This window comes from Danio rerio, chromosome 17 (genome assembly GCF_052040795.2).
Source record: "Danio rerio strain M-AB ecotype USA chromosome 17, GRCz13ab, whole genome shotgun sequence".
Lineage (NCBI taxonomy): Eukaryota > Metazoa > Chordata > Actinopteri > Cypriniformes > Danionidae > Danio > Danio rerio.
This window is the reverse complement of record NC_141037.1, coordinates 22488426-22511352: the sequence shown is the minus strand read 5'-3', so window position 1 is coordinate 22511352 and position 22927 is coordinate 22488426. Positions and strand designations below refer to the sequence as shown.

The following is a 22927-nucleotide window of genomic DNA, read 5'->3' as shown; positions in this document are numbered from 1 at the left end:
AATTATTTAATTATTTAGCCTGACATGTACATTCATTCATTCATATTCTTTTCGTGAAACCATGGTGTTTTTATCCAAGGTTATCATACCATTAGTAACTTATACCGGCCCATGCCTACAACTGAGATTGTTCAAATTAATACAAGTTAGCCAATAAATCAAAAAGTAACAAACAGCCTTGAGATTGTGTTGGACAAACCCAATAGGTTGAAAATGCCATTTAAATAATAATTAAAAAGATGAAGCCAATGTTTGGTTTGTCCATGTTTTACTCATCATTGAGTTAAAGGGATATTTCCCACAAAACTGTTCATTTTTACCAACATTTATCGCTCCTTTTTTAAAACCCGTTTAAGCTTTTTTCCTCTGAACACAAAAGAAGATATTTTGGATAATGCTGAAAACCTGGAGGCATTCCCTTTCATAGTATTTGTTTTTTGCTAATGTGCAACTCAATGGTTATATAGGTTAATTTTGTTTTTTTAGCAGAAGGAAAAACCTCAAGGTTTATAACCATTTAAATTGTGAGTAAATGCACCATTTTTTACAACTCAGCATATTTTTAATGTACAAGTTTTTTTGTAGATCTTAAATTGAAAGCCAATGATATCTGTCAAACACAATATAAAAATGCAGAACTTGGTCAGAACTATAGGCATGGGAAGATAACCGATTTCAAGGTTTACATGATTTGGAAAAGTCAAGATTTTAAAACCACAAAAAAATTCTGTTATACCGTTCCAAAGGTATATTTATGTTTTTTTTTTTTTTTTTTATGTATTTGACATGTGTTGTAAAGAAATCTGTGTTTTTGAAACTGAGTAAAGCAAAAGTCAACGATTTATTTTAAATCATTACTGTTCCAACATATTGTAAATGTTTCCTAAAAGAAAATATATTTTGTTCAATGAGGCGAAAAAGTTTTTTTTTTTTTTTACTCAGACATTTCAAAAGAACTTATTTTAGAGTACTAATTACAAAACCGTGAAACTGTGGTATTTTTATCCAAGGTTATCATACCATCAGAAACTTATACCAGCCCATGCCTATAGCCGGAACTGATGTTTAACCTGTTTGTTGTTGTTGTTGTTGTTGTTGATTTTTCCCTGCAGTGGAACGCATTAATAGTGTTATATATTGTAATATGGGTATTACATGTTGTTCAGGTTGTTTGTTTCTCCAGTGTTCTTGTTTAGTTCAGTCCTAATGTTAATCCTAAAGTAGGCTTATCGTTCAGTACAGCAGGATCTTATTGCCTTGTCTGCTCTGTTAATACACAGAATCATGCATCTGTTCTCTGCCAAAAACGCTGACCTGAGAACGACCCAATTATTTATTCATGTAGAATCAGACGTGCATTTAGGGTCTCACTTTTCCTGCACAGTTAATGGCAGGTATATAAAATTACTAGTAATGGCTACATATAAATGCATATTTTAAAAATGATGAATAATAGCCAAACAATTATACAGTTTGAGCATTGCTGTCGACACAGTGTAGTTCAGACTGACCAATTAAACTAATTAATACTGAATTAATAGCTAATGGGTTATTAATAGGTTATTGGATGTCCGTGATGATATCTAAGATTTATGTCTTCATAAATATGCTATGAAGTCGGCTGACTGCTGTCACTTGTCAATAAACTCGTTGGTGGATTTTAAAGTTATAAGATTTCATCTCTGTTTTAAGGCATGTAATCTTGTTTTTTTTTTGTAGTGTGTCATTGTGGTTTAGTATTTGGGTTTGTGGGAGTAGCGTGTTGGTAATGTTTCCTGTCAGATGCAGAGACATGCTATGCACAAATAGAGAGAAATTAACAAGACGGTGCATTAGAGCAGGACCAAAACTTTCAGATTACAGAATCACAGAGGACACTAAACAAATTAATTAGTTATGAAAGGCCTATTTGTTGACTAAATAAACCTTCCAAATGTCTCCACATACACTACAAAAGGTCTTTCAAGTAATTTTGTTCTTACCAATACTGAATTTCTTAAATAAAGAAGAAGTTGAAATTCTACACTTTGTAATATTTATTTTCTATTTCTAATACATTTTAGATGTAATTTATTGCTGTAATGGCAAAGTATTTGGCAAATGGCAAAATTTTTTGCCTCATTCTGTGTCACAAGTTTCTTCAGAATCAAAAAAGAAAGAAACATTTATTAGGGATGCTCTGATCAGGATTTTTGCAGCCGATACCGAGTACCGATTCTGATGCTTCAAGCTTTATAATCCATAAAGCACATTTTCCCTTTTAAGTATAATACTTTAGTGGAGATCTCTCCTTACCTAAGAGAATAAATTAGGATGCAGCATATAATCTCTTAAACACAACTCTTATAACCATTTAGGTGTGAACATGTCATGGCCAGAAGCAGCTTTACAGATAATAATAGACAAAACAGATCAAGTAGCTCAATACACTGGATATGCAATGGCTGCAACAAAGAGACCATCACTTAAGCAAGTCACACCAATAGACTGTAAACAGAAGTTGCTCCACAATCGCTCCACAATCACTCATACTGTAAACTCTTAAACTTGTAAACTCGTAAACAAACACTTGCGATCGGTTCATGAGATTGGCCAGGGGTGTGTTTCTGAAAACCATAGTTAGCCAGCTAAGGTTGCAAGTTCCGTCGTTACAAACATAGTTATTAGATTTAACATTTTCCAAATTTGTCATTCCAACGAACATTCGCAAACTGTGTCACAACGCAGGGGGAACATGCAAACTCCACACAGAAACGCCAACAACTCAGCCAAGGCTTAAACCAGCGACCTTCTTGCCGTAAGGTGACAGCACTATCTATTGCGCCACTTCGCACATTATTATTATTATTATTATAAATGTTAAAGGCTTTTCTGTAACATAAGATTCATTTTTGTAAGGAAGAAAGAAGACAAAAATTTTAATTAAAAATACAATACCATCTAAACTTAAATGAACTGTTGGCTGGACACATGTGTCCTTACAAGTCACTTTAAAAATTACATTTAAAGATCAGTTTACACAATGTAAAGGAACAAGCACAATCAATTTCTCCCAATTTTGCAGGTATAACCTAATATTTCTTTTGTGACCGAGATTGATTTTTTATAATAATTATGATAGTTTTAAAGTTACATTTTGTCATTTGCTAAAAAATATTAACTTAATTTAAACAGTGTGCATGTATTTATTGTGAACATTTAATTTGGAAGCAATAGCTATTTTTGAAGAACACAGTATATATAGGGATTGTAAACATTAAATTATAATAACTTTTACTTAAAATATAAACAAACTTTCTGCTTTCCAGTCTTTTGCTGTAAAATATTTTCAGTTTGTTTTCTCAGCTGAATTTGTTTTTAGCTTCTCTCATTTTTTTTGCCATCTTTTTGCTCAATCCACTAGTCAGAAACACTTTGTCCCAGTGCAGTCTGGACTCCTGATGCCCAGACAGCCGTAATAATGCCCATATGGCATTGGATCAGCATGGCTTAACATATTAGTGCTACCCTGAAGGTGTTGAAGCTCTGGTTAGGATGCTCTGTGTGGACGCCTACCTGCAAAAACAGCATGTACCAGCACAAATGCACAAATTAAAGCACAACCTTTAAAATGCTGCATATTTTTAAGTCACATCTATGCAAAAATGCCTAGTTCTGCTGGATGCATATAATCAATAGCATCCAGAAACAATAAATACACTCACACTCTGGAGTATCAGTGTACAGTAATGAGCCTCAATGCGGCCTGTACTGTATTTAGCTCTGCTGTTACACAATAGTCCTGCTCTTTCTATTTATCACAGTCACCTTGCACTCTCACACACAAGCAAAAACTCTCTCGTGCACACACACACACACACTTAAATCAGACTTTCAGTGACTTACTGCCAGGGACCGAAGCGTCTTATCTCTGCAGGCCACTGCAGATCAGCCGCTTGTTGTATTAATCACCTGGAAGAAGTACAGAAGTGGATATAATGCAGGCAGAGCCGTGGTTTATTGGTTATTATTACACGCCTGTCTGGAATACTTGATTCTGATTGGTTAGTGGTTGTGACATTCCAAGTTTTTTTTATTCCCAGATAAACTAAACTAATAACACAGGCTCATTTGAATACTTCAAATCACTTTGACAATCAGTCAGTACGTTTGTATTCACATACATGTTTTTGTTTGCCGCCATTTTGTAACTGAATAACTCATAAGTTAGTATTTGCTCCTTTCAGCCGTTTTCCTTTCTGTAAGCTTTGCATTTAATTAAAGAGATAATAAACTAGTACAGCTCACAACAATGTTTTCTGTCTAATACTGTAGTTATATTTTGTGGCAATTAGCCATGTAATAACCAGGATAAAGTACATCCAGGCGGTTGCCATGATTTGGTTTTCTCTTTGCTGTAAAAAAAGTTAAATGAAATAAAGTCAAAACAAGTAATTTTAGCTTACATTGCATTAAAATGACACCTCAGATAACTGAAAAGATTCAGTTAAAATAGTTCACATATTTAATTTATTTGCATTATTTCTCTATTTAGTCAGGAGATCACATTGAAATAATACTGTCTTCTTTTCCAGCGAGACTATGACAGCACATAAAAGTTGCATATCACAATTTATGTGTCCAGATTCACAATTCAAAAAATTATAATTCACAATCAAATCATGAAAAATTATTACAACTGCTCTTTAAACATTATCCAAAAGACATTTCAAAATATTCAGAGTTGGCAGTTTAGCAAGAGTTTGTATATTTTCTAAATCATTTCAAGCCTAAGAGAAATCACTTTCACCAAGTTATGACAATAACCTAACCTACCAATCGAATACAAGAGCCAGAATGGGTGCAATGATTATTAGTATTAGTAAGCAATAATCAATTTAAAAGATAAGCTGGCAATTTGCCTATAAAAGCTTTTGCAATAAATAAATACTAGTGGAAAAATTTCTTTGTTGCTGTAAAGGTAGCCAGTCTAATGAATCCTATAAAATGCAATGATGTGCCAAAGTCTCTGCACCCATCATAAAACACATATTGCTGCATGATATAACAAATCCAATTTCCTGAGTATTGCAGCTGCTGCATGCATGTATAAACGATCACTTAAGTTAATTAAGATAAATTCATATGTTGACATCATTTATAGGTCATATAATCAGTGTTCCGGTGTCATTTACTTCTACTAGCAGTTTTTTGAATATGGCAGAGACGTATTGATGTTCTACTGTTATTGAGTTTGATCAAAGTCAGCAGGTCTGTTTTAAAGGAGGGAAGGTTGAAAGGTCATAGGGATGTTAAATGTTGTTTTGGGACTGATCCAGGTGAGGTCGGATCAGACCAGATCCTCGGCTCTGACTCAGGATTATTGCTTTACTCTTTTTTTTTTTTTTTGGTCTGTCTGGGATGCTCTCTCTCTTCTTTGTGCCCTGTTTTCTGTTTCTCTCAGTTTTGCATTATTTATAGTTTGTGGAATGTTTTCCAGTTTTTGTATGACTGCAGCTTTATGAGTGGCATTAAGTGTGAAGAATGTAAGGTGTGTGTGTGTGTATGTGTGTGTGTGTGTGTGTGTGTGTGTGTGTGCGTGCGTGCGTGCGTGCGTGCGTTTTTTTCCAAAGTTTGTAGTAAGATTTTCAGTGATGAAAAATATTCAAATATTATTACAACTTACATTTTTAAGTTTACCAAGAGTGAATTTATCCATTTATGCCAACTTATCCAGCAAGTTTTTTTTTTTTACGCAGCGGATGCCCTTCCAGCTGAAACCCATTTCTGGGAAACATCCACACTCATACACACACACACACTACGGACAATTTAGCCTACCCAATTCACCTGTACCGCATGTCTTTGGACTGTGGGGAAAACTGGAGCACCCGGAGGAAACACACAAGAATGCAGGGAGAACATGCAAACTCCACACAGAAACGCCAACTGAGCCGAGGTTCGAACCAGCGACCTTCTTGCTGTGAGGCGACAGCACTACCTACTGCGCCACTGCTTTGCCTGATTAGAAGACATTAATATTATATAATATATTTATTATGACTTATTATACTTACTAATGTACATTTGAAAAATGTACATGAAAAAAGGATTAATGTAAATTGTATTTGCCAGTTATTTAAGTGATTTTCATTATAATTTCCTCAGTCTTTAGTGCAACATGATCCTTTTAAATAATTCTCAAGTGCTCAAGAGCTTAAACCAAGCATTATTTTTAAGCTCATTATTACAATTTTTCTAAAATCAAATATGATTCATAATGTTTTTGTAATGCATTTGATTTTTAAAAATTTTTACATATATAAAACAAGAGAGAGCCTTTGGGCTCTATTAAAGTGCAAGGCGCAAAAGCAGTAAGGGCGTGTCCGATTCCACTTTTGCTATTTTAAGGATGGAAAAATACACTCCGGCGCATGGTCTAACAGGGTTGTGCTTATTCTCTTAATAAGTTATGGGTGTGTTTTGAGCATAACATGCATTAAACCAATCAGAATCTCATCTCCCATTTCCTTTAAGAGTCAGTTGCATCAAGCCATTTGCTCCTCCATTCAACCTCTTTACTTTTACTCACAACTCCTTTACAGTACTTTTGTGGATAAACGGTGTTGTACGCACTCCACTGAGGACATTCATTAGCCTACATATTTAATTTTGTTTGTTATGCGCAAAGATTTCTAAACACTGTTTTTAAATTCAGTTCTGATTTTCAGCAAATTAACAAATAAACAATAATAACGAAGTGTGGTCAAACAACTGAGTTATATCCAAACACACGTCCTACTCTTAAGTCCCATATGGTGATGCAGACATTTCCAAAACCCGGCAGGTGGACAAATCTAAACTTGTTTTATTAAAACAAATATAAATATGCATATAATAAATGATACTGAAAATAATAGTATCATTATACCAATGCAAATTGTCATGAATAAACATGAAGAAGGCATGGAGGTAGTGGTTTTTATATTTATGTTGAAAATAATAATTTTTGTAACACTTTAATTGTTTACTTTTTTCATATGTAAAGATATTTGTGAATTGCTGTACATCATGTGTATTAAGCCATATGTTTGGACCTGCATAGGTGTAACTAATGCACTCTCCAGTTGGTCAGTGGCTCAGTCTATTTCAGTTCCTCAAAATGGCAACGCACCAACAATGCGCCTTAACACACCTTCTTTTTAGACCAAAACACCCATGAATCTACTAAGTCACACAAATAGATTTGCTGTTCAAACAACGTGGTTCAAAATGGGTTGTACTGATCTGAAAATAGCAACAAATCGCATCAAACGCGCCAAGTGTATGATAGGGCCCTTGGTGTGTGTGTGTGTGTGTTAGTATAGTATTTAAGTAATCCCCTGGTCATGAGTCAGGTAGGAAAATTCCTTGGCAAATGAAACCAGTCCAATACAGCACCTTTCAGCCACAAAATCTCTGTACTGGGAAGTCACTTTGTAGTTAGACACACACACACACATACATATAAACGAACACACATACAGATGTTACACTGAGCTCATGGCAGGAAGTCATACAGGGTGAGTTTTTTCCTCTGAGTGATCTCTTGCTTTCTTTCTCATTTTAATCATGACATTTTATACTCTGCAGCACAATTCGGAGGTCACTGCTGGATGATAAGCACACACTGTCTGAACTCTCTGAGTGTGACTCTGTAGTTCAAGAGAGAATTACATAACACATTCAAACAAGTCTGAAATTATTACCAAATTAGATAATTTCACCCTTCTAAAAATGCCAATTCTGTGATCGTTTTCCCACCATCCACTTGTTCAAAACCAGTTTGAGAGGCTTTTCTTCTGTTAAACACCAAAGGATATATTTCGAAGAATGTTGGAATCTGGCAGCCACTGACTTCCTCAGTTAATTTCCTATTATGGAATTAAGTCAATGGCTAGCAGTTTCCAGTGTTATATTCTTTTGGGTTTGAGATCTTTATTATTTTCTTTGAATGTGTATTTAACTACTCTTATTAACGAAATGTGTTTATTTCTCCTGTCTGTCTGCAGGGGTGGTTTGATGTGGAGGTTGCGGAGGATACTGATCTGGCTTCTGGGAATCTACATCGCCATCCCTGTTATCATCAAAGTCTGTCCATCAATACAAGCAAAATTAGTATTTTTAAACTTTGGTGAGTATTTTAAACCTGTTTTTTTTTTTACTTTGGGGAATTATTTTGGCCATAATATGCAAGTTGTATATGCAATATGCTTTTGTATTTAGGCCAAGATTCGTAATATTTAATAAGTACTTGGTCTGTTATTTCAGTCAAATCTCAACGTAACAATTTTACGTTTGGTCAGTTTAGTCAGTGGCTAATTTGTTCAGTCATACAAATCTATACATTTTTTAAAAGGAGGCATGGCACCAAACCCCACACCTAAACCCAATTGTCATTAGGGAATGAGCAAATTGTAATAAATTATAGGAAGAGATCATATAAATTCAAAGCAATTAGCCAAAAAGTTATGAATTACCATGAGATATTGTTGGTTATTTATATACACTGGCATATAGAGAATTGTTTCTGATGGTTTTGAGGATGGCAAGATGAGCAATGTAAAGTAGGGCTCATGGATGATCAGCCACCACATTTCAGAATGTATGTGATTTAGGTACTAATTGCTAAGTGTAACATTTAATTAACATATTTTTAAAGGTCTGTTTCTGTGCAAACATTCAAACTAGGGCTGCACAGCATTGGAAAAGACTGACATTGAGATATTTTCTTTTGCTGTGATATGAATATATTTTCACCAGATTATTCAAATAGCTCTTTTTGAAAAGATTTCATTAATTAGATCGACAGAGGTGACCAAGCCTTTTTCTATGCAGTGCATCTGCATAAATAATAATAAATTACAAGCTTAGATAAAAACGACAGAGCAAAAAGTGAAGTCCAACAGCATTGAAATATAAAAATTGAACAATTAAACGTATAATAACAAGGTTATCACGGTATAAATAGTTTATTTATTTTCTTTAAATAAATTTTTCATAATATATTTATCCTTGAATATATAATCAAATCCTGCGATTTCCTCCATAATCAATGTGACTATTGCAGATACATACATTGCAATTTCTATGCTCAAGCGATATATTCAGCCCTAATTCAAGCAATTTTAAAGAAATCAAACACAAGAAACTGCATTGTTTGTAGGTTTAACAATGACTAATTGTATTTTATTTACACAGGGAAACTCTCTTACACAAAATAATCCCAATCATTCCAAAATAGCAAACTCTTTTCAGGTAAACAAACTTTGTAGAAAAACTAAATATCGCAGTGTCATTTTTTCCAGTATCATGCAGCCATATTTTGGAACTATTTAGTATGTTTTTTTTTTTTTTATGTTGTTAATTATGTCAGTGTTTGAAAATTGAGCATTTAAAAGCATAGTTCACCATTTTTCTCACAATTAAGTGTTTCTTAGTTTTTATAAATTTCTTTATTTTGTTAAACATAAAACAATATATTTTGAAGAATGTTGGGGGGAAAGTAGCCATTGAAATCCCAAGTAGGAACAATATGAAAGAGAATAGTCATTTTTTCCAACATTATTCAGTATCCTTTGTCTTCAGCTGAAAAAAGAAACTTAAATTGGTTTAGAACAACTGGAATACAGTGGTCCCTCACCATAATGCGTATCACCTTTTGCGGTCTCGCAGGTTTTTTTGCAATTTGACATGCTTTTTTTTACAGCGCATTGCGTTCTGCGTCCTGATTTGCTGTAGACCATTGTCGATCAATCTCCTCCATACTGTGTCTCCAGTACAGTACAGGATGTGTTCAGCATGGAAAATTTACGTAAATCTTGTTAAATAAAGTGCTGTACTGTATGTTTGCAAGTTTTATCCCCAACAAAGCCCACAATGTCAATAAAACATTCTGCACCATCAACGGTAGCACCCAAAAGGCAGACGAAGATGCTAACCATCGCACAAAAAGTTGGACTTTTGGGCATGCTAAAGCAGGGGTCTCAAACTCAAATTGTCGGGGGTTATATCAGTGACTGACAATTCATAGGAGGGCCGCTTTAACATTCAAGCACAACAAAAAAGTGTAAAGCTGATGTATAAGGTTCACTCAGACATTCATCAGTATATGCAGTCAAAGCTCCTTTTTGTTTCTTATTGTACATATGGAAAAAGTAGTTTTAATTGCTATGAAAATACTACAATTGAATAATAAACATAATAATTATTTTTATTTTTCTGTCCCAATCAATTGTTGCCCAACCAAAAGTTTAACAGATAGCGCAAGAACAACAGAAAGCAGATTGGTTAACTTTTTACTGGCAATTGTTTTTCTCAATATCTTTCTTTCTTTGTAAAATTACAACAAAGAGGAGGAATATATAATTATGTATTGAATGATAACATTAGAATCAAATGGCCCGCGGGCCGGCAGTTTGAGACCCCAGTGCTAAAGGAAGGTAAAAGTGCTGCGAGTGTTTAAACGAGAGAAATGTGTGAAAATACCTGAGTGTATAAAGAGTGTAGTAAGAAGTCTTACAGCTTTAAAAATTGTAAAAAGTAAGCAGACTGCTTCGTGGATTTCATCCATTCCAGGCTATTTTTAGAACATAACTCCCGTGATTAACGAGGGACCACTGTGTAAGCAAATGATGGCAGAATTTTCATTTTCGAATAAACTGTCTCTTTAAGCGAGTTTACAAGCATTTGTGATCATATATACTTGTCATTATTTAGGCCTAACTATAACCTTTTATTAATTTTTTTGAATGTTATTTTATATTAACTAAATGTTTATTTAGAACAGTCATTACACATTTGCATTTTTTAGAATATCCCAGTGGAGCCACCATCTACCAGCTGTCATTATTTTCTGTTGATGTTTGAATTCAATACTGTACCTTGGCGAGCCAGTTTCCATTAATTTCTGCTGCTGCGTACAGTATAAAATATATTGAAAGGACAAGCTTAGGACATTTAGCCTCAAGGGGACTGTAGTATCCAAGGAGATTATTACACTGACTTTTTCCCCTGTGAAATAATCAGCATGTGATGAACAACTCTTTAGACACATTCAGTCACGCACACTGGATATATGATTTTAGAAATTTTTAGGATACAATAGTTTTGATTGTCAGTCTTGTCCTGGTTTATTTGTAGCTCTCTGATGGGTTATATCACACAGTTTGGTGTCAGTACTTTTATAATGTTTTTGAAAGGTACTGTTATGTTCACCAAGACTGTGTTTAACTGATTTATAATACAGTGAAAACAGCATTCATTTGTGAATCCCTCGATAACAAAACAAAAAACAGCATATTTGACTGAAAGTGGCATTTAAAGGTGCACAATGTAAATTTGACACCCAGTGGTTGAACTAGGTATTGCATTCCTGGATTAAAACAAATGCAAGCGCAGGTTGCCAGATTGAGTACCAACAAGGCTGTTCTAAATAAAAGCATCGGCACCTGATAGAAGGATTAGTATCCTTATTAAAAGGAGTTTTTGTTCTAACCAACTCCTCGAATTGAAATATTAGAAACAGCTTCTATTTCTTTCCGCTGAACAACAGAAAACTTGCTGACATGATTAGTGTTAAAAGCTAACAATGTGAATTTGAATGCCATTTAACTTGACATTTATTGTCATATACTGAAAGCAGCAGCAGATCGTTCACCTCAGATCTTGAAAATAATAATAAAAAAACCTTTTAAATTGAACTTTAGAACTGTGAAATAATGCAAACCAACACATTTCAGTGATACAGCATCAACATTCAATACTGTTAAAGAAGTTTAAAATGTATTAATTCGATTATAAACCTAACCTTTTCCTGAGTGAGTGGACTTTTATGTACTTCTGAACGGCGGTCGTGATTTGTCTGTTGCAGATAGCGTGTTGTTAGGACACAGGGTTACAATGTAACCTGCTCACCTAATGTTTATGTTCATAATATTTATATTATTTGTTAATTAATAACCTCATGTAGAACTTTTAATCTGCATCTCATTTTGCAATCTGCTACTGTCCACCAGAGGTTCATTTCAGTCACTGGCGCATGCTTTTAGAGCTTTTCTGAATGAATGAATGAAATATGTGATTTTCCACGAAGACAACCTGGGGTGCTGAAATATAATTTGCTTAACTGAGAGTGGGCAGGTTAAAATAACCAAAACAAAGACAGCGCTCCAGCATAGAAAACACATTTTTAAAGAAGAATAATTGACTCCAGCACTGTTTTTCAGATAAACAATTATGTTCACTTGGCATGTTTGTTAAATATTTCAGGGTGTCTACGGGGTCTTAAAAACTATTAAAAGTTGATAAATCAATTATGAGAAAATTAAGGTCCTTAAAAGGTATTAAAAAGTCATAATAGTGTTTTTACGAGGTCTTAAATTTTGTTCAAGCGTTGTCCATCCGGCCAAGCTCCTCTATCTGGGTGAAGTCACGTAATTTGCGACAAACGCTGGAAGGTGATGTGACGCTCTCCACATGTAGCGAAACCATGAAGTGAAACAGACAGCAAAATGGGATAATGCAAGTTTACATACTCCTGGTTGGAGAAAGACGAGTTTAAACAACAATGGCTGAAACCTGTCGCTGAAAACAACCGTGTAATTTATTCTTTCAAGCTTTGTTTCTTCCGAGCTTATCTGAGATCTGTTGCATAGTTGTGCTCTATTGATTTACCTTCAACTGTTTAAGTTAAAGATTTGATACTGGTTAGAACTTGGAAATGGCAAGGTGGACTTAAAATATTCTGAGAAGGTCTTGAAAGTCTTAAAAAGGTATTGAAATAACCTCTAGGATTCCTGCATGTACCCTGTATCTGCAAACATATTTAGGGACCGAGCACCGAAACGGTGCGTAGGCCCTATTGGAATTGCTCTGTTTATTAGGGACCGAGCACCGAAACGGTGCGTAGGCCCTATTGGAATTGCTCCGTTTTTAGGGACCGAGCACCGAAACGGTGCGTAGGCCCTATTGGAATTGCTCCGTTTATTATTATTATTATTATTATTATTATTATTCTCGTCCGGAATGAATCACGGTTTTGAGGGGCTAAACATGCCCGAAAACTCACACAACTTTGCACACGCCTCAGAAGTGGTGAAAATTTACGTTTATTATGGGCTTCGGAAGTGGGCGTGGCAAAATGACTCAACAGCGCCACCTAGAAAAATTAAACGGACGAGCCCCCGATCCACGAATCACGCACGTGCACGAAAATTGACACACACCTCAAACACACCAAAACATACGAAAAAGTCTCTTGGAGCCATATCTCAAACCCAACAGGAAGTCGGATATTTTTAACTTCCTGTGGCGAAAAAGTGGCGTTTTTGCCATTTCCAGGCGTTGTATTTTAACGAACTCCTCCTAGAGATTTTATCCGATCGACACCAAAATTGGGTTTTGTCATCTAAAGGCCTTGGCGATGTTAAATTGCGAAGCTTTAGAGTTTTCGTCGATGGGCGTGTCCGTGGCGGCCTCGCAAACTTTGACGATTCGCCACGAAACAGGAAGCCGTTATAACTCAGGCATGCATTATCCGATCTGCCTCAAAACTAACACGCTTGATAAGAGTCCTGACCTGAACACATTTACATGCCGATATCCAGATACAGTTACGGCGCCACCTGCTGGCCACAGGAAATGACATGATTTACGGAGTAACAAACTCCTCCCACAAGTTTTATCGTATCAGCACCAAAATTGGGTGGTGTTATCTGAAAGCTCTGGTGATGATATATTGTGAAGATCTAGAGTTTTCACAGAGGGGCGTGTCCGTGGTGGCATGACAAACCTCAACGCTTCGCCATGGAACAGGAAGTCCTTATAACTCAGCCACAAAATGTCCAATCAGCCTGAAACTTCACATGGTTGATAAACGTCATCTCTTGAACACATCCCCATAACAATATTGAAGTGGGCGTGGCAAAATGACTCGACAGCGCCACCTAGAAAAATTAAACGGACGAGCCCCCGATACACGAATCACACACATGCACGAAAATTGGCACACACCTCAAACATGCCAAAACATACGAAAAAGTCTCTTGGAGCCATATCTCAAACTCAACAGGAAGTCGGATATTTTTAACTTCCTGCGGCGAAAAAGTGGCGTTTTTGCCATTTCTAGGCGTTATATTTTAACGAACTCCTCCTAGGGATTTTATCTGATTGACACCAAAATTGGGTTTTGTCATCTTAAAGCCTTGGTGATGTTAAATTGCGAAGCTTTAGAGTTTTCATCGATGGCCGTGTCCGTGGCGGCCTCGCAAACGTTGATGATTCGCCACAAGACAGGTAGTCGTTATAACTCAGGCATGCAATATTCGATCTGCCTCAAAATTCACACATTTAATAAAAGTCCTGACCTGAACAGGTTTACGTGCCGATATCCAGTTACAGTTATAGCGCCACCTGCTGGCTACAGGAAATGTCATGTTTGACACTGTAACAAACTCCTTCCACAAACTTTCCCGTATCAGCACCAAAATAGAGTGGTGTCATCTGAAAGCTCTAGCGATGATATATTGTGAAGATCTAGAGTTTTTGCAGAAGGGCGTATCTGTGGTGGCATGACAAACCTCAACGCTTCGCCATGGAACAGGAATTTCTTATAACTCAACCACACAATGTCTGATCTGCCTGAAACTTCACATGATTGATAAAAGTCCTCTTCTGAACACATCCACATAACAATATTGAGTCAGTCATAGCGCCACCTGCTGGCAGAAGAAATTTTGGCTTGTAACTCGGCCACACAATGTCAGATCTGCCTAAAATGTCACATGGTTGATGAAAGTCCTCTCCTAAACACATCTACATAATAATATTGAGTCTTTCATAGCGCCACCTGCTGGCAGGATGTAGTTTGTCTTAAAACACAATCTCCACACAATCTCTGATCTGCCTGAAACTTCACATGGTTGATAAAAGTCGGCTCCTGAACACATCCCCATAACAATATTGAGTCAGTCATAACGCCACCTGCTGGCAGAAGGTAGTTTGGCTTATAACTCAGCCACACAATGTCCCATGTGCCTGAAACTTCACATGGTTGATAACATTCTTCTCCGGAAGACATCTACATGCCAATCTTAAGTCACAGTTATAGCGCCACCTGCTGACAGGAGGAAGTTTGGCATAAATCTGTGATTTTCTTAGATCTTTTTTTATATATTGGCTTAAATTATTATTGTTCGCTGTTCTCTGTCATCGTAAGGTCACCGGGCGGCGGTGAGCCCGGGTGCGAGGTCCCTATCATCGCTGCTTGCAGCTTTAATTAGGGACCGAGCACCGAACGGTGCAAGGCCCTATTGGAATTGCTCCGTTTATTAGGGACCGAGCACCGAAACGGTGCGTAGGCCCTATTGGAATTGCTCCGTTTATTATTATTATTATTATTATTATTATTATTATTATTATTATTCTTCTCTCCAATGAATCGCGATTTAGAGGGGCTAAACATGCCTGAAAACTCACGCAACTTTGCACACGCCTCAGAAGTGGCGAAAATTTACGTTTATTATGGGTCTCGGAAGTGGGTGTGGCAAAATGACTCGACAGCGCCACCTAGAAAAATTAAACGGATGAGCCCCCGATCTACGAATCACGCACATGCACGAAAATTGGCACACACCTCAAACATGCCAAAACATACGAAAAAGTCTCTTGGAGCCATATCTCAAACCCAACAGGAAGTCGGATATTTTTGACTTCCTGCAGCGAAAAAGTGGCGTTTTTGCCATTTCCAGGCGTTGTACTTTAACGAACTCCTCCTAGGGATTTTATCCGATCGACACCAAAATTGGCATTTGTCATCTAAAGGCCGTGGCAATGTTAAATTGCGAAGCTTTAGAGTTTTCGTCGATGGGCGTGTCCGTGGCGGCCTCGCAAAGTTTGACGATTCGCCACAAAACAGGAAGTCGTTATAACTCAGGCATGCATCATCCGATCTGCCTCAAAAATCACACGTTTAATAACAGTCCTGACCTGAACACGTTTACATGCCGATATCCAGATACAGTTACAGCGCCACCTGCTGGCCACAGGAAATGACATGTTTTTACAGAGTAACAAACTCCTCCCACAAATTTTATCGCATCAGCACCAAAATTGGGTAGTGTTATCTAAAAGCTCTAGCGATGATATATTGTGAAGATCTAGAGTTTTCGGAGAGGGGCGTGTCTGTGGCGGCATGACAAACCTCAACGCTTCGCCATTGACCAGGAAGGCTTTATAACTCAACCACACAATGTCCGATCTGCCTGAAACTTCACATGGTTGATAAAAGTCCTCTCCTGAACACATCCACATAACAATATTGAAGTGGGCGTGGCAAATAGACTCGACAGCGCCACCTAGAAAAATTAAACGAACGAGCCCCCGATATATGAATCACGCACATGCACGAAAATCGGCACACACCTCAAACAAGCCAAAACATACGAAAAAGTCTCTTGGAGCCATATCTCAAACCCAACAGGAAGTCTGATATTTTTAACTTCCTGCGGTGAAAAAGTGGCGTTTTTGCCATTTCCAGGCGTTGTATTTTAACGAACTCCTCCTAGGGATTTTATCCGATCGACACCAAAATTGGGTTTTGTCATCTAAAGGCCTTGGCGATGTTAAATTGCGAAGCTTTAGAGGTTTTGTCGATGGGCGTGTCCGTGGCGGCCTCACAAACTTTAACGATTCGCCACAAAACCGGAAGTCATTATAACTCAGGCATGCATTATACGATCTGCCTCAAAATTCAAATGTTTAATAAGAGTCCAGACCAGAACAAGTTTACATGCCGATATCCAGATACAGTTATAGCGCCACCTGCTGACCACAGAAAATGTCATGATTTACAAAGTAATAAACTCATCCCACAAATGTTTTCATATCAGCACCAAATTTGGTTGGTTGTGTATCTGAAAGCTCAAGCGATGATATATTGTGAAGATCTAGAGTTTTCGCGGAGGGGCGTGTATGTGGTGGCATGACAAACCTCAACGCTTCGCCATGAAAAAGGAAGTCCTTATAACTACACCACACAATGTCTGATCTGCCTCAAACTTCACATGGTTGATTAAATTTCTCTCCTGAAGACATCTAAATGCCAATATTGAGTCAGTCATAGCGCCACCTAGTGACAGAAGGTAGTTTTGCTTATAACTCAGCCACACAATGTCCAATCAGCCTGAAACTTCACAGGGTTGATAAAAGTCCTCTCCTGAAGACATCTACATGCCAATATTGAGTCACAGTCATAGCGCCACCTGCTGGAAACAGGTAGTTTGGCTTATAACTCAGCCACACAAAGTCTGACCAGCCTGAAAATTTACATGGTTGATTAAAATCCTCTCCTGAAGACATCTACATGCCAATATCGAGTCACAGTCATAGCGCCACCTGCTGGCAACAGGAAATTACATATAACTCAGCCAAACAATGTCCGATCTGGCTGAAAATTCACATGGTTGATAAGATTCCTCTACTGAAGGCATCTACATGCAAATCTTGAGTCAGAGTCATAACACCACCTGCTGACAAGAGAAAGTTTGGCATGAATGAGTGATTTTCTCAGGTTCTTTATATAAATCGGCTTAAATTAATATTGTTCGCTGTTCTCTGTCATCCTGAGGCCAACGGGCGGCGGTGAGCCCGGGTGCGAGGTCCCTATCATCGCTGCTTGCAGCTTTAATTATTATTATTATTCTTCTCTCCAATGAATCGCGATTTTGAGGGGCTAAACATGCCCGAAAACTCACGCAACTTTGCACACACCTCAGAAGTGGCGAAAATTTACGTTTTTTATGGTCTTCGGAAGTGGGCGTGGCAAAATGACTCGACAGCGCCACCTAGAAAAATTAAACGGACAAGCCCCCGATCCACGAATCACGCACATGCACGAAAATTGGCCCACACCTCAAACATGCCAAAACATACAAAAAAGTCTCTTGGAGCCATATCTCAAACCCAACAGGAAGTTGGATATTTTTGACTTCCTGCGACGAAAAAGTGGCATTTTTGCCATTTCCAGGCGTTGTATTTTAACGAACTCCTCCTAGGGATTTTATCCGATCGACACCAAAATTGGGTTTTGTCATCTAAAGGCCTTGGCGATGTTAAATTGCGAAGCTTTAGAGTTTTCATCGATGGGCGTGTCCGTGGCGGCCTCGCAAACTTTGACGATTCGCCACAAAAGAGGAAGTCGTTATAACTCAGGCATGCATTATCCGATCTGCCTCAAAATTCACACGCTTGATAAGCGTCCTGACCTGAATACGTTTACATGCCAATATCCAGATATAGTTATAGCGCCACCTGCTGGCCACAGGAAATGACATGATTTACGGAGTTACAAACTCCTCCCACAAATTTTATCGTATCAACACCAAAATTGAGTGGTGTTATCTGAAAGCTCTAGCGATGATATATTGTGAAGATTTAGAGTTTTCGCAGAGGGGCGTGTCCATGGCGGTATGACAAACCTCAACGCTTCACCATGGAACAGGAAGTCCTTATAACACAACCACACAATGTCCGATCAGCCTGAAACTTCACATGGTTGATAAACGTCATCTCTTGAACACATCCACATAACAATATTGAAGTGGGCGTGGCAAAATGACTCGACAGCGCCACCTAGAAAAATTAAACGGACGAGCCCCCGATCTACGAATCACGCACATGCACAAAAATTGGCACACACCTCAAACATGGCAAAAAATATGAAAAAGTCTCTTGGAGCCATATCTCAAACCCAACAGGAAGTCGGATATTTTTAACTTCCTGTGGCGAAAAAGTGGCGCTTTTGCCATTTTCAGACGTTGTATTTTAACGAACTCCTCCTAGGGATTTTATCTGATAAACACCAAAATTGGGTTTTGTCATCTTAAAGCCTTGGTGATGTTATATTGCGAAGCTTTAGAGTTTTCATCGATGGGCGTGTCCGTGGCGGCCTCGCAAACTTTGATGATTCGCCACAAAACAGGAAGTCTTTATAACTCTGGCATGCAATATTCGATCTGCCTCAAAATTCACACATTTAATAACAGTCCTGACCTGATCAGGTTTACGTGCCGATATCCAGTTACAGTTATAGCGCCACCTGCTGGCCACAGGAAATAACATGTTTGACACTGTAACAAACTCCTCCCACAAACTTTCCTGTATCAGCACCAAAATAGAGTGGTGTCATCTGAAAGCTCTAGCGATGATATATTGTAAAGATCTAGAGTTTTTGCAGAGGGGCGTGTCTGTGGTGGCATGACAAACCTCAACGCTTCGCCATGAAACAGGAATTTCTTATAACTCAACCACACAATGTCTGATCTGCCTGAAACTTCACATGATTGATAAAAGTCCTCTCCTGAACACATCTACATAACAATACTGAGTCAGTCATAGCGCCACCTGCTGGCAGAATGTAGTTTGTCTTAAAACACAATCTCCACACAATCTCAGATCTGCCTGAAACTTCACATGGTTGATAAAAGTCCGCTCCTGAACACATCCACATAACAATATTGAGTCAGTCATAACGCCACCTGCTGGCAGAAGGTAGTTTGGCTTATAACTCAGCCACACAATGTCCCATGTGCCTGAAACTTCACATGGTTGATAATATTCCTCTCCGGAAGACATCTACATGCCAATCTTAAGTCACAGTTATAGCGCCACCTGCTGACAGGTGGAAGTTTGGTATAAATCTGTGATTTTCTTAGATTTTTTTTTATATATCGGCTTAAATTATTATTGTTCGCTGTTCTCTGTCATCGTAAGGTCACCGGGCGGCGGTGAGCCCGGGTGCGAGGTCCCTTTCATCGCTGCTTGCAGCTTTAATTAGGGACCGAGCACCGAAACGGTGCGTAGGCCCTATTGGAATTGCTCCGTTTTTTATTATTATTATTATTATTATTCCGCCCCCTATCGGGGCACTTTTGAGGGTCTAAACATGCCCGAAAACTCATGAAAATATGCACACACACCAAACGCGGTGTAAATAGCAGGTTGATATGGGTCTCGGAAGTGGGTGTGGCAAAATGACTCGACAGCGCCACCTAGAAAAATTAAACGGACGAGCCCCCGATACACGAATCACGCACATGCACCAAAATTGGCACACACCTCAAACACACCAAACCATACGAAAAAGTCTCTTGGAGCCATATCTCAAACCCAAGAGGAAGTCGGATATTTTTAACTTCCTGCGGTGAAAAAGTGGCAATTTTGCCATTTCCAGGCGTTGTATTTTAACGAACTCCTCCTAGGGATTTTATTCGATCGACACCAAAATCAGATTTTGTCATCTAAAGGCCTTGGCGATGTTAAATTGCGAAGCTTTAGAGTTTTCGCCGATGGGCGTGTCCGTGGGGGCCTCACAAACTTTGACGATTCGCCACTAAACAGGAAGTCGTTATAACTCAGGCATGCAATATCCGATCTGCCTCAAAATTCACACCTTTGATAACAGTCCTGACCTGAACACGTTTACATGCCGATATCCAGATACAGTTATAGCGCCACCTGCTGGCCACAGGAAATGACATGATTTACGGAGTAATAAACTCCTCCCACAAATTTTATCGTATAAGCAGCAAAATTGGGTGGTGTTATCTGAAAGCTCTAGCGATGATATATTGTGAAGATCTAGAGTTTTCGCAGAGGGGCGTGTCCGTGGCGGTATGACAAACCTCAACGCTTCGCCATGGAACAGGAAGTCCTTATAACTCAACCACACAATGTCCGATCTGCCTGAAACTTCACATGGTTGATAAACGTCATCTCTTGAACACATCCACATAACAATATTGAAGTGGGCGTGGCAAAATGACTCGACAGCGCCACCTAGAAAAATTAAACGGACAAGCCCCCGATCTACGAATCACGCACATGCACAAAAATTGGCACACACCTCAAACATGGCAAAACATACGAAAAAGTCTCTTGGAGCCATATCTCAAACCCAACAGGAAGTCGGATATTTTTAACTTCCTGTGGCGAAAAAGTGGCGCTTTTGCCATTTCCAGGCGTTGTATTTTAACGAACTCCTCCTAGGAATTTTATCCGATCGACACCAAAATTGGGTTTTGTCATCTTAAAGCCTTGGTGATGTTAAATTGCGAAGCTTTAGAGTTTTCATCGATGGGCGTGTCCGTGGCGGCCTCGCAAACTTTGATTCACCACAAAACAGGAAGTTGTTATAACTCAGGCATGGAATATTCGATCTGCCTCAAAATTCACACATTTTATAGCAGTCCTGACCTGAACACGTTTACGTGCCGATATCCAGTTACAGTTATAGCGCCACCTGCTGGCCACAGGAAATGACATGTTTGACACAGTAACAAACTCCTTCCACAAACTTTCCCGTATCAGCACCAAAATAGAGTGGTGTCATCTGAAAGCTCTAGCGATGATATATTGTGAAGATCTAGAGTTTTTGCAGAGGGGCGTGTCTGTGGCGGCATGACAAACCTCAACGCTTCGCCATGGAACAGGAAGTTATTATAACTGAACCACACAATGTCTGATCTGCCTGAAACTTCACATGATTGATAAACGTCCTCTCCTGAGCACATCTACATAATAATATTGAGTCATAGCGCCACCTGCTGGCAGAAGGAAGTTTGGCTTGTAACTCGGCCATACAATGTCAGATCTGCCTAAAATCTCACATGGTTGATAAAAGTCCTCGCCTTAGCACATCTATATAATAATATTGAGTCTTTAATAGCGCCACCTGCTGGAAGAAGGTAGTTTGTCTTATAACACAATCTCCACACAATCTCTGATCTGCCTGAAACTTCACATGGTTGATAAAAGTCCACTCCTGAACACATCCACATAACAATATTGAGTCAGTCATAACGCCACCTGCTGGCAGAAGGTAGTTTGCCTGATAACTCAGCCACACAATGTCCCATGTGCCTGAAACTTCACATGGTTGATAAGATTCTTCTCTGGAAGACATCTACATGCCAATCTTGAGTCACAGTTATAGCGCCACCTGCTGACAGGAGGAAGTTTGGCATAAATATGTGATTTTCTTAGATTTTTTAAATATATTGGCTTAAATTATTATTGTTCGCTGTTCTCTGTCATCGTAGGGTCACCGGGCGGCGGTGAGCCCGGGTGCGAGGTCCCTATCATCGCTGCTTGCAGCTTTAATTATTATTATTATTATTATTCCGCCCCCTATCGGGGCACTTTTGAGGGTCTAAACATGCCCGAAAACTCATGAAAATTTGCACACACACCAAACCCGGTGTAAATAGCAGGTTGATATGGGTCTTGGAAGTGGGCGTGGCAAAATGACTCGACAGCGCCACCTAGAAAAATTAAACGGACGAGCCCCCGATCCACGAATCACGCACATGCACGAAAATTGGCACACACCTCAAACACGCCAAAACATACGAAAAAGTCTCTTGGAGCCATATCTCAAACCCAACAGGAAGTCGGATATTTTTAACTTCCTGCTGCAAAAAAGTGGCGTTTTTGCCATTTCCAGGCGTCGTATTTTAACGAACTCCTCCTAGGGATTTTATCCGATCGACACCAAAATTGGGTTTTGACATCTAAAGGCCTTGGCGATGTTAAATTGCGAAGCTTTAGAGTTTTCGTCGATGGGCGTGTCCGTGGCGGTCTCGCAAACTTTGACGATTCGCCACAAAACAGGAAGTCGTTATAACTCAGGCATGCATTATCCGATCTGCCTCAAAATTCACACGTTTGATAAGAGTCCTGACCTGAACAAGTTTACATGCCGATATCCAGATACAGTTATAGCGCCACCTGCTGGCCACAGGAAATGACATGTTTTACATTGTAACAAACTCCTCCCACAAATTTTTTCGTATCAGCACCAAATTTGGGTTGTGTTATCTGAAAGCCCTAACGATGATATATTGTGAAGATC

The 22927-nt window shown here is 38.6% G+C and overlaps 2 protein-coding genes across 2 annotated transcripts in view; one reads left to right on the top strand and one right to left on the bottom strand.

Moving 5' to 3' along the window:
- The window catches only part of LOC141378555 (uncharacterized), an 876076-nt gene that overhangs the window by 180780 nt on the left and 672369 nt on the right, over positions 1 to 22927 (bottom strand). The gene's annotated exons all lie outside the window — the stretch shown is intronic.
- abhd12 (abhydrolase domain containing 12, lysophospholipase) overlaps positions 1 to 22927 on the top strand; it is a 107182-nt gene that overhangs the window by 11290 nt on the left and 72965 nt on the right. The window contains 1 exon segment of the mRNA NM_001076597.1: positions 8031 to 8152. Within this exon segment, the coding sequence (NP_001070065.1) occupies positions 8031 to 8152 (122 nt within the window).